A 13,290-nucleotide genomic window follows, 5' to 3' on the forward strand; every position below is an offset into this window, starting at 1 on the left:
TTATTAATCAGAGTTAGATATTGGAAAACATGGAAAATGCCACCAAAATAAGACATTTAACAGCCCACTGATGATTATTACTAACAATGGACCTCTTGGGATTTTGTCCATAATGTATTCAGTTATGTTGTATATCTGACAGAAAAATTATCAATGAGCTGCAGATTTCAGTAATAATAGCATAGAGACAAAACTCTCCGTTTTGGCTTCACATTTTAATACAGGAACTGAATTTCATTGCTTACATTATTGTAGCAGATGAGAAACATCTGCTCATTTACCACTGTGGTACCAGCAAGAAGTAGTCTAACTTATTTTCCTTCAGGCTATCCTGCTTCAAGGCTTGAATAAGAAGTCTACAGTTCAGCTATTAGGGGGTTGATCCAAGTCCAGGTTTAAATAGTATCCAACTCAGGATACTATTTAAATCAAATCTCCTATTCCTTGCAAGGGTTAGTGCATTTGTTTTCTTTCCTTAACCACCTTTTTCTTTTTTCCTCTTCTAGCTCCATCACCTATTACAGCAATCAGAAAGGACCGGACTTCTAGAAACAGCGTCTCTCTATCTTGGCAAGAACCTGAACACCCAAATGGGATCATCTTGGATTATGAAGTCAAGTACTATGAAAAGGTGAGAAGATACCACAAAAGCAACAGGGAAAATTCAAATCTAGATTAAATAAAGATATCTACTGTAAATGTGAAAGTGAAATATAGTTTAAATGTGCTCATGGTTCATATACTAGCTTTCCCACAGTGTGAGCAAAATACAGCATGACATTTGCATTCTAGTAGTGCTCATATTTAGGTATATCTAAAGTAAGCAACTTTAATATTTTACCATAATATTTTAAATGTTGTATTTTAATATAAATTAAGATATTATCTTGATTTAAGGATACAACAAGCATCTAATTTGTAATGTATTAATGTTTTCTTTATGAAGAACATGAAATAAATGAGAGTAGATAATGTATTTAGGTTAATCAGAATTCTGTAAATTTTTGTAATTATGCAAGGCAAAAACACATACAAAATATTCCAGTGTCTTAGCTCTAGTTTTGCAGGAAAGCCAGTGACAAACAGTGCTGACTTTTCATATATCAGAAATTCCATTCCCTATTTTCACTTCCAGCTAGGAATTAATTAACATTTGTAAAGGTCATCCTGTTGGTTTGAAATGTAGAAGTTCTAGGTAGTCAAAATGAAAATGAAAAATTTGGCAAGCACAAATTAAAATTTAAAATGTTATTGTCAATGTTTCCTATATAATGTAGGGATATTTTCATCTTCTCACTAACTTCAACCATATATAAGGAACTATTGTCTGGAATACATACATACATACATACATACATACATACATACATACATATATATATATATATATATATATATATATATATATATATATATATATATATATATATATATATATATATATGGATCTTTGGTTATTCGGGTTTTTCCCCGCGTAGAACTAAAGGTGTAGGCGCAACGTTTCGACGGAATCCCATCCGTCATCATCAGGCTGGTGGCTTTAGCTTCCTTCTTCCTTCTTCTGGGAGAAGCATGTGGCTCCCAGAAGAAGGAAGCTAAAGCCACCAGCCTGATGATGACGGATGGGATTCCGTCGAAACGTTGCGCCTACACCTTTAGTTCTACGCGGGGAAAAACCCGAATAACCAAAGATCCACATACAAACACCCGCGAAAACCTCAGAAAACATATATATATATATTTATATATATATATATATATATATATGTGTGTGTGTGTGTGTGTGTGTGTGTGTGTGTGTGTGTGTGTGTGTGAAATGCTTGTTAACTATTTTTAGATTACCTTGCTAGGCCCCAAACATGGGACAAATCTTTATTTCCTGTGTCAGCCTAACCTGAAGGCCGTCGACAGGCAGTAGTCACACCGGTGACAGCTCATATTTGTGTTTAAATTTAAAATTTACATATATATATATATATATATATATATATATATATATATATATATATATATATATATATATATATATATATATATATATATATATATACACATACACACACACACACACCCGTGTGTGTTTGTGTGTGTGTTTTAAATATAGATAAAATATATGTTATACTAGATGTATGCAGTACTACAATTTAATAGTGTTACATTAGCTATTTGCAACTGTAATTAGTTGCATTAACTGTCATGCAAAATGTAGCAGTTATACTGCTTTATGTTTCATTTAATGGCCATGGTGATTTACTTAACTGCCACAAAATAAGGTCATGAAGCTGGATTGGTCACATGATAGCCTGTTTTATGATCATCACAATTTATGATCGTAATTGGCAAGCTCTGTTGGAGTCATAAGTTGAGGACTACCTGTAAGTCTATAAAATGCAGATATAGCTTACAACAAAAGAAAGCAGTTGTAGAGCATTACTTAAAAAAACATTTACTAGATATTCCATAATATTATGCCATGTTGGGATTGTATGGATGGGAATCTATGAATTGATTGTAATATTCACTGTTTAGGCAGTAATATTATATGTTAAACTGAGGTACATACATAGAGTTGCATTGTAGGCTTATAACTTTCATTAATGGCAACTACAGAACTGAAATGTTAAAATGAATGAACGAAGCTGAATTATTCCTAGGTCCATATGTGCAGCAGTACTATCCACAATTTTTCCTCCTTTCAGTGGTAGGAAGAAAAGTCACCATTTTAAGATGTTGAAACTTGGTCACAGGCAACGAAATATAGAGTATCTGCATACATATTACACAGCACCTGAGTCCAGACAGATCACAAGTGAGATAATCTCTGATCTACATAATTTATTTATGTAACAGAACTGACATTTTTGCAGTAAATATCAAATACTGTATAATGGAAGAGGTAGCCAAGTTACACTGTCAGCTTATCTTCAAATGCAGTAGCCAGAGTAATTTAATGCTAAAGCTGAGAGCCAAACTCAATTGATCAGGTTCTCCTGCATATTTTGTTCAGATTTCAGATTGGAAACAGGAAGAAAATGTGATCTGAGACTGTCAACATTTCCTCCATGCCATTCTTCTAAATGTGAACCTATCCCATTCTCTTACTAATGGTGTTGGTCCATAAGTTTCTTAACTTTTACCTTTTCATGAAAAGCCATGAGGCCAGTAATGTACTTATTTGCAAAAAGGGGTTCCATTTTTATAAAATATCAGACATGATTCTTACAGAGCACATAAAAAATGTTGAAAAAACAAGGAAATTTTTCTCTCCCAAGATGTAAAACAGCAGAGATCAGATTTGAAATGGAAATATCCTGGAGGATGTTTGTACATATTGTCAACCTTATTATAGTTGTTCTTTTGAAGGCAAAAGAGGTGCTAGGATTGAAGTCTAAATTCTTTCTCTAGAATCTAATCATACAATGTATTTGAGGAGGTAAGATAAAAAAGATTGATTGCACTCTATTGAAAAATCTTAATACACGAAAACAATTCTCAGAAAGGGCATCTATGATTACATCAAACACAAATTCTCTTTAGCCATTCTGGTTACAGAAGATAAAATGTACAATGAATACAATTAACTTGTACTCAAAAATGCTGTTTGCACAGCTGGAATAATATGGAATGGGAACTGCTATGAAAATGAAATAAAGTCATACATTATGGCAACCAGGTTTGACTACCTGGGTTTTAATGAGGCCAATTTCTTTTTCTAAAGCAGGAACAAGAAACAAGCTACACCATTCTGAGAGCAAAAACTATGAATGTTACTATTAATGGCCTTAAGCCAGACACCACTTATGTTTTCCAAATCAGAGCCCGAACTGCTGCAGGATATGGGACCAACAGCCGCAAATTTGAGTTTGAAACCAGTCCAGACTGTAAGTATTTGCAAAAAAAAATTGATTTTAAATGTTTTCCTGCACAACTTCAAAATTATACGCCTGACTAGTTTCATATCATCCATAGTTCAGCAAATATGATTCTGTATTTATGATCTGGCTTTCTGGATAACATGTATATAAATTTCTATATTTTGTCATTATTCTTAAAACATGTTTTGAGAAATATGTTATGAAATGCTGTACTTTCTCCTGTCACATGTTATTTATTTTTCCAGAATTCAATGAATCTTGCAGTAGGTGGAACTGATGCTGGACAGAAATATCAAATATCTGCACAGTGTCATAATCTGGTGTTGTTGAGTGAACTTATGAAGTTTAAACTTCTGAACTCTTTCTCCTTCTCTTTTTCTAAGTATTTAAAAGCCACATGGTGGTACATTTGTTACAGTTTATTGTGGTGCTAGTGGGATATATTTAAAAAGATTTTTAAAGATTTTTTTTCAGTCTGCTGGAAGTAGATTCCTTTATCCTTTTCCTTCACAAAAACTATTCAATATTCTTTTCTCAAAATGAAATCTCATTCGGGAGAGAACCTTTGCAGTTAATTGCATTTAGTTAGTGAATTCATCCATCAGGTGGTTTTTATTTCCAGATTTTCATGTGGCACTTGTATATCTAACAAACTCTTATTTTTCTTCTTTAATAATTTTGTAGGCTCTATCAAATAATAGTGTCCAGTCATAAATGAAAACATTATGGTAAAACTTTATGGTTAACACATTCTCCCTTTCCCTTCTATTTATTTCCCCAACCATTAACCACAACTTAGATATTTATACTTTCCATTAAAAATATTTTTAGTATTTATATAAATGTTTTCATCTATTATAACTTTCTTCCTAAAAAAATCATATTCCAAATGTCTAAATTTGGCCTGCTTTGTAGCGCAATATATATGGGAGATGTTCTTGATTATATTTGGTTGGATCTATATTATGGAATTAATTTTATTAATTTATTAATACAATTAATTATTAATTTATTAATTTTGCCATTGTTGCAATTTTCATATTCCATTCTGATAGTGTCAGCAAGGTTCCTCTTTTCCAAGGTGGCAATTTTTTTCTTGTATCTGAGAGCATCTAAATAAATTGTCATGTTTTTCATTTATGAGAACATGTTTTCTGGAAATGTACAGAGAACCCATCTTGAGTTTCATGACATTTTTGAAGAGTGTTTATCCCCTTTGTGTTGGAAACTCGAATCTGTTTTGGTTTCTTTTGTTTACAATGTGGTGCTTAACACTGGACACAGTACTCAAGAAACAATCTGACCAAAGAGCATCTAATCAGAATAAAAAAAAATGCATTATATCCAATGATAGAGAAAATATTCTTCTGCTAATGCAGTTTTATGTTTTTACATTTGAAATATTTATATTTTGAAGATGTATATTTTTTAAAAAAATCTACATTTTACTTTATAGTAGCTAGAGTAGCTGTTTTAGTCAACAAATTATTTTTTCAATAATCTTAAACCATGGAATAAATAGCATAGATATCATTAAAATCTCTTTTAACTTAGTTTATGGGAGAACAAGGAAAAGAAATACGTTCATATATTTTGTCATAAATAAATATGTGTGAATGACTGTGAAAATAATAGATTAAGATAACAGCTTTGTATTACATATAGCAGATTTTTCTTTATTCTAACAGTTGAGAACAGATCACAATAATTTACTTTTCCGTAGTAAATTGAATCTGGATAATTTAATTTTAAAAAAATTATAATACCTTGTGCTGGAAACTGGACTGAATCATGTAAATATGATCCAGTCAAGATTAACATTCTTAAATACCTTTGATATTAGAGATTATTTCAGCATGACTATTCAAAAGATGACCAGCATAAATCCCGATTGATTGATTGATTGATTGATTGATTGATTGATTGATTGATTGATTATAGAAACTGCGTTAACATCAAGATTCTTTGAGCCTCAGGGATGAACCACATATTTTATTAAGGAGAAATATTCCTGGAAATCTGTATTCTGTTTATTCTGTTTGACCTTTTTCTTTTAAAAAAAGTGCTTTTATAAAATTTATTAATTTTAGCCTTAGTTAAAAAATATAATTATTTTCATGCCTAATAACCAAAAGTATCCTTTTCATGAAAAGATGTCTTATTTCAGCTATAAAACACCACTTCTAAGAAAATATCTTCTCAGCTCTTACTATAAAGTCATTCTGCTCTTCAAATCTGCTTCTTTTGTTAAAGGAAAAAAATGTTTCCATTTTTTTTAATCTGACCATTTTTAAGCTTACTAAAGCAATAGCACCTTCTTGCCTACATTATGCCTACATGAATAAAGTCATATTTGTCTTTGTAACACTGTTGTCCTGGAAGGAAGTAATTCTTTTCTGCGGTGGAAATGGATAATATTCCTGAAAGTAAAACTATGCTTTCAGGTTACTAAATTTGCATTCCCTAGTCATTCTGCCCTTACTTTCAAGGAGAAAGGGGAAGTGGGCTGGATGGAAAAAGAGGGACTTGAATTCTTGCACATTGAATTAAATTTAAAAATGCCTTTTTCTGATTCCCGTGTCCTAAAAGTTAGTCCAACTGTCAGATTCTTACGTTAAATTTCAGTATATCAAGATTCCTGAGCCAGGAAACTCTGTTGTACAAATGAACCTTGTATTTCTCAGCAGTTTAACAAATATATGGCATTGTTTTCTGTCTTTCTTTCTCTCTTTTCTTGGCAATTATATAATTTATTTTTATCTTTATACAAGTTTTTCTAAAAGATAAATAGGATTGCAGCTGAGAAAAGGGTTAGCAACTCTTCTGTAAGCCAAAAACAAAATGATGCTGCAATAACATTTTTATCTTCCTCCAGTTACTAGCAGTGTTATGTTTACTGCTTTTTGTTTCACTCTTTCTCATTTTTATTTTCTTTTTCACTTTTAGCTTTCTCCATCTCCAGTGAGAATAGCCAAGTTGTAATGATTGCTGTTTCAGCTGCGGTAGCAATTATTCTGCTCACAATTGTGGTTTACATTTTGATTGGGAGGTCAGTTCCTCATTCCTTTTACACATTGAATTTCATTTCTTAAAGCCTGCAGTAGAATGATAAGCACTGTCACCAAGATACTGTCAAGGATACTCAGGGATTTAATTTGGTATGCATTTCAAGGCAAATTGATCTGATTCGTATTTCCTGGGCTAGTGTGCAAGTTTGGTTGTGGTTATCCTTTTGGTTTCATATTTCTTTGAATTTTGCTATGTAGTTCTTAGTTCAAAATTGATACCCAAAGCATGTAAAAATGTATTTTAACATGTTACAAATGTATACATATATAATAAAAAATATTTGAAATTTATATTTTAATGCATTCAAAATGGACATTTACAGTATATGTTTTAAATTAATTACATAAAAATATAAAGCAATTTTATGAATATACATAACAAAAAGTTGACACAATTGGAAATACAATGTTCTAGTCTTATAGAACAAAAAGTTGTAGCAGAGAAATACATAGCATGGCCTGTTAACTATAGCAGCCCTAGTCCTACTAAGCTAGTTAAAAACAGATATTTATAGACAATTGTGCAGAAAACTAGAGAAATGAAAACCAACATGTTACTCCTTATATTCCTGTAAATTTACCTCAGGTTTGTAGTGTTCATAGACTATAAATGTTAAGAAAATGTTTCTTATACACTTAGAGAATATATTTCCTCCTGAAGTTGTTCATGTGTACATTTATGTTGTACATAAATTTACATACATAGCTGTCTATAGAATGTTGCATTACTGATATTCTTATCTCTTACTACTTTTAGATTCTGCGGACATAATAAATCAAAACATGGCTCTGATGAGAAGAGGCTGTATTTTGGTAATGGGCATTGTAAGTTATAAAAAAGTTGTGTCAGTTACTGACAACCAAATTCATATATACTCTAAATTTACATCTTAGTAATAGTGTATTGTAAAGTTTGGTAGTATTCTTTCTTCAGACATATACTCATTAAGGAACCAATTTTCTTTATATTCAAAGCTGTCCCATTCTGCAATAGCATCGTATTTCAGACATGGAATCATCAATATAATCAAGTTTTTTGCCAATACCCAAGCCCCTTGTAGCACATTTTAGATAAAATTATAGAAGATGGTAACCCTGAGATAATGAACATAATAAATTTCTTAGTTTTAATACTCATTCACTTTGCTACAGTATAGGTTAAATATAGGGAGCAGTTCATCCCAGCACAGCAGTAGTTTACTACATACTTTCGGGACATGAATGATAAGTGGTTGTTAGCTGCGAAGTCGTGTCTTACCCATCGTGACCCCATGGACAACGTTCCTCCAGGGATTCCTGTCCTCTGCCATCTTCTGGAGTCCATTTAAGCTCATGCCTACTGCTTCAGTGACTCCATCCAGCCACTTCATTCTCTGTCGTCCCCTTCTTCTATTGCCCTCAATCTTTCCCAGCATTAGGCTCTTCTCCAGTGAGTCCTTCCTTCTCATTAGGTGCCCAAAGTATTTGAGTTTCAACTTCAGGATCTGGAATTCTAAAGAGCAGTCAGGGCTGATCTCCTTTAGGACTGACCGGTTTGATCGCCTTGCAGTCCAAGGGACTCGCAGGAGTCTTCTCCAGCACCATAGTTCAAAGGCCTCAATTCTTTGGGGCTCAGCCTTTCTTATGGTCCAACTTTCACTGCCATACATTGCAACTGGGAAGGCCATAGCCTTGACTTATTGCATTTTTGTTGGCAGGGTGATGTCTCTGCTTTTTAGTGTGCTGTCTAGATTTGCCATGGCTTTCCTCCCAAGGAGCAAGCATCTTTTAATTTCTTGGCTACAGTCCCCATCTGCAGTGATCTTAGAGCCCAGGAAAATAAAATCTGTCACTACCTTCATTTCTTCCCCATCTATTTGCCAGGAATTGAGAGGGCCAGATGCCATGATCTTGGTTTTCTCAATGTTAAGTTTCAACCCAAGTTTTGCACTGTCCTTCACCCGCAACAAGAGTCTCTTTAGTTCTTCCTTCACTTTCTGCCATTAGAGTGGTATCCTCTGCATATCTTAGGTTGTTGATATTTCTCCTGGCAATCTTAATTCCAACTTTTGATTCATCTAGTCCTGCCTTTCTCATGATGTGCTCTGCATATAAGTTAAATAGGCAGGGCGACAGTATACAGCCTTGTCGGACTCCTTTCCCAATTTTGAACCAATCAGTGGTTCCGTGTCCAGTTCTCACTGTTGCTTTTTGACCTGCATATAGGTTTCTCAAGACACAAATAACATGGTCTGGTATTCCCATCTCTTTAAGAACTTGCCACAGTTTGTTGTGCTCCACACAATCAAAGGTTTTAGCATTGTCAATGAAGCAGAAGTAGATGTTTTTCTGGAACTCCCTAGCTTTCTCCATGATCCAGCGTATGTTGGCAATTTGATCTCTAGTTCCTCTGCATCTTCGAAATCCTGCCTGCACTTCTGGTAGTTCTTGATCCACATACTGCTGGAGTCTAGCTTGTAGGATTTTAAGCATAACTTTACTAGCATAAGATATGAGTGCAATGGTGTGATAGTTTGAACATTCTTTGGCACTGCCTTTCTTTGGAATTGGAATGTAAACTGATCTTTTCCAATCCTGTGGCCACTGTTGAGTTTTCCAAATTTGCTGGCAAATTGAGCATAGCACTTTTACTGCATCGTCTTTTAAGATTTTTTTTTTTATTGAAAAGTTTTAAAATACAGTTTTCCTTTAGAAAACCCCCCTTCCCCCTCCCTCCTCCCCTCCCTACCTCCCCCCTATCCCCCCCCTCCCCCTCTCCCTCCTCCCTCCCCTGCCTCCCCCCCCCTACTTCCCCTCCTCCCCCCCTCCCCCCCCTCGACTTCCCAGAGCAAAATACAAGGTATATATCTAAAAAGCAATCATAAACAATCATATACTAACAATTATAAACTCTAAAATCCATCACTCTCTAGCTTATATAGAGTAAACCAATCCTTAATAATACTAAATATGTATAAAGAACTAAAATAAAAGAAAACTAGCGTCATTCCCATCTATGTTCTTCCACAATTCACTATTTCCTAAACATATTCTCATTTATACATCACAAGCACCTATCCCTATTAACCTCTCTAGCCAAAATAGGCTATAATAGATAGTTCTTACACAAATTAACCCACATTAACCCACAAAACTTTCTTCCTCTTCCTCTGTAGTAAATTGTCCATTAATTCCAAATTAAAGATTCTGTTACCATACATATCATCCCAAAACTCTTAAAAACACAACTACCACTTGACTATCAGTATGTTGTGGAAGTTCCATAGATTTCTACTGGTCCTATTTTCTTATCTTTTTTGAGCGTTTTAAGGCAGCACGCGTCACCCTCTGTTATCTAGGATCATCCAAAAGAGTTGCAGCTTGATCTCCTCCTGTACCATTCTCGTCTATCTGTCCATCTTCATCCTCTTGATGTTCTCCTTCTCCAGATCCCCCTGCAGCTGTCTTTTAAGATTTTGAATAGCTCAGCTGGAATACTGTCACCTCCACTAGCTTTGTTGTTGTTGTTCAGCTTTTCTAAGGCCCACTTCACTTCACATTCTAGGATGTCTGGCTCGAGGTCAGTGACCACCTCATCGTGGTTATCAGGGACGTTAAGCTCATTCTTGTATAGTTCTGTGTAATTTTGCCACCTCTTCTTAATCTCTTCTGCCTCTGTTAGGTCCCTGCCAGTTTGGTCCTTTATCATGCCCATTTTTGCATGAAACGTTCCCTTCATCTCCAATTTTCTTGAAGAGATCTCTTGTTGTTGTTGTTAGCTGCGAAGTCGTGTCCGACCCATCGCGACCCTATGGACAACATTCCTCCAGGCCTTCCTGTCCTCTACCATCTTCTGGAGTCCATTTAAGCTCATGCCTACTGCTTCAGTTACTGCATCCAGCCACCTCATTCTCTGTCGTCCCCTTCTTCTATTGCCCTCGATCTTTCCCGGCATGAGGCTCTTCTCCAGTGAGTCCTTCCTTCTCATTAGGTGGCCAAAGTATTTGAGTTTTAGCTTCAGGATCTGGCCTTCTAAAGAGCAGTCAGGATTGATCTCCTCTAGGACTGACCGGTTTGATCGCCTTGCAGTCCAAGGGACTCGCAGGAGTCTTCTCCAGCACCATAGTTCAAAGGCCTCAATTCTTTGGCACTCAGCCTTCCTTATGGTCCAACTTTCACTGCCATACATTGCAACTGGGAAGACCATAGCCTTGACTATACGCACTTTTGTTGACAGGGTGATGTCTCTGCTTTTTAGTGTGCTGTCTAGATTTGCCATGGCTTTCCTCCCCAGGAGCAAGCGTCTTTTAATTTCTTGGCTACAATCCCCATCTGCAGTGATCTTAGAGCCCAGGAAAATAAAATCTGTCACTACCTCCATTTCTTCCCCATCTATTTGCCAGGAATTGAGAGGGCCAGATGCCATGATCTTGGTTTTCTTAATGTTTAGTTTCAACCCAGGTTTTGCACTCTCCTTCTTCACCCGCAACAAGAGGCTCTTTAGTTCTTCTTCACTTTCTGCCATTAGAGTGGTATCATCTGCGTATCTTAGGTTGTTGATATTTCTTCCGGCAATCTTAATTCCAACTTTTGATTCATCTAGCCCTGCCTTTCTCATGATGTGCTCTGCATGTAAGTTAAATAGGCAGGGCGACAGTATACAGCCTTGCCGGACTCCTTTCCCAATTTTGAACCAATCAGTGGTTCCGTGTCCAGTTCTCACTGTTGCTTCTTGACCCACATATAGGTTTCTCAAGAGACAAATAAGATGGTCTGGTACTCCCATCTCTTTAAGAACTTGCCACAGTTTGTTGTGCTCCACACAATCAAAGGCTTTAGCATAGTCAATGAAGCAGAAGTAGATGTTTTTCTGGAACTCCCTAGCTTTCTCCATGATCCAGCGTATGTTGGCAATTTGATCTCTAGTTCCTCTGCCTCTTCGAAATCCTGCCTGTACTTCTGGTAGTTCTCAATCCACATACTGCTGAAGTCTAGCTTGTAGGATTTTAAGCATGACTTTACTAGCATGAGAAATGAGTGCAATGGTGCGATAGTTTGAACATTCTTTGGCACTGCCTTTCTTTGGAATTGGAATGTAAACTGATCTTTTCCAATCCTGTGGCCACTGTTGAGTTTTCCAAATTTGCTGGCAAATTGAGTGTAGCACTTTTACTGCACTGTCTTTTAAGATTTTGAATAGCTCAGCTGGAATACTGTCACCTCCACTAGCTTTGTTGTTGCTCAGCTTTTCTAAGGCCCACTTCACTTCACATTCTAGGATGTCTGGCTCGAGGTCAGTGACCACCTCATTGTGATTATCTGGGACGTTAAGCTCATTCTTGTATAGTTCTTCTGTATAATTTTGCCACCTCTTCTTAATCTCTTCTGCCTCTGTTAGGTCCCTGCCATTTTGGTCCTTTATCATGCCCATTTTTGCATGAAACGTTCCCTTCATCTCTCCAATTTTCTTGAAAAGATCTCTGGTCCTCCCTATTCTATTGTTTTCTTCTATTTCTTTGCACTGTTCATTTAAGAAGGCATTCTTATCTCTTCTAGCTATTCTCTGGAATTCTGCATTCAATTGGGCATATCTATGTTTTTCTCCCTTGCCTTTCGCTTCCCTCCTTTCCTCAGCTATTTGCAAAGCTTCCTCAGACAGCCATTTTGCTTTCTTGCATTTCTTTTTCTTTGGGATGGTTTTGGTTGCTACCTGTTGTACAATGTCGCGAACCTCTGTCCATAGTTCTACAGGCACTCTGTCTATCAGATCTAATTCCTTAAATCTATTTGTCACCTCTACTGTATATTGAACAGGGATATGATTTAATTCATACCTGAGTGGCCTATTGTTTTACCCTACTTTCTTCAGTTTAAGCCTAAACTTTGCAACGAGAAGCTCATGGTCTGAGCCACAGTCAGCTCCTGGTCTTGTTTTTACTGACTGTATAGAGATCTCTAGTCCTCCCTATTCTATTGTTTTCTTCTATTTCTTTGCACTGTTCATTCTTATCTCTTCTTGCATTTCTTTTTCTTTGGGATGGTTTTAGTTACTACCTCTTGTACAATGTTGCGAACCTCTGTCCATAGTTCTTCAGGCACTCTGTCTATCAGATCTGATTCCTTAAATCTATTTGTCACCTCTACTGTATATTGAACAGGGATATGATTTAATTCATACCTGAGTGGCCTATTGTTTTACCCTACTTTCTTCAGTTTAAGCCTAAACTTTGCAACGAGAAGCTCATGGTCTGAGCCACAGTCAGCTCCTGGTCTTGTTTTTACTGACTGTATAGAGCTTCTCCATCTTTGGCTGCAGACCACATAATCAATCTGATTTCTGTGTTGACCGTTTGGTGATGTCCATGTGT

At 35.8% G+C, this 13,290-nt stretch overlaps 1 protein-coding gene across 2 annotated transcripts in view; it reads left to right on the top strand.

Annotated features, from left to right (window-relative positions):
• Positions 1 to 13,290, top strand: part of EPHA3 (EPH receptor A3) — a gene marked incomplete at its 3' end in the record, with an annotated part of 224,684 nt that overhangs the window by 169,074 nt on the left and 42,320 nt on the right. Inside the window, exons 6-9 of one of the 2 annotated variants that reach the window (XM_081327303.1) lie at positions 507 to 631; positions 3,719 to 3,881; positions 6,822 to 6,924; positions 7,701 to 7,768. In XM_081327303.1, coding sequence (XP_081183429.1) covers positions 507 to 631; positions 3,719 to 3,881; positions 6,822 to 6,924; positions 7,701 to 7,768 — 459 coding nt within the window. The remainder of the gene's footprint in view (positions 1 to 506; positions 632 to 3,718; positions 3,882 to 6,821; positions 6,925 to 7,700; positions 7,769 to 13,290) is intronic. The other variant, XM_081327304.1, reaches the window with a different exon arrangement.

The sequence above is a fragment of the Vipera berus genome (assembly GCF_964194415.1).
Source record: "Vipera berus genome assembly, chromosome: 4".
Classification (NCBI taxonomy): domain Eukaryota; kingdom Metazoa; phylum Chordata; class Lepidosauria; order Squamata; family Viperidae; genus Vipera; species Vipera berus.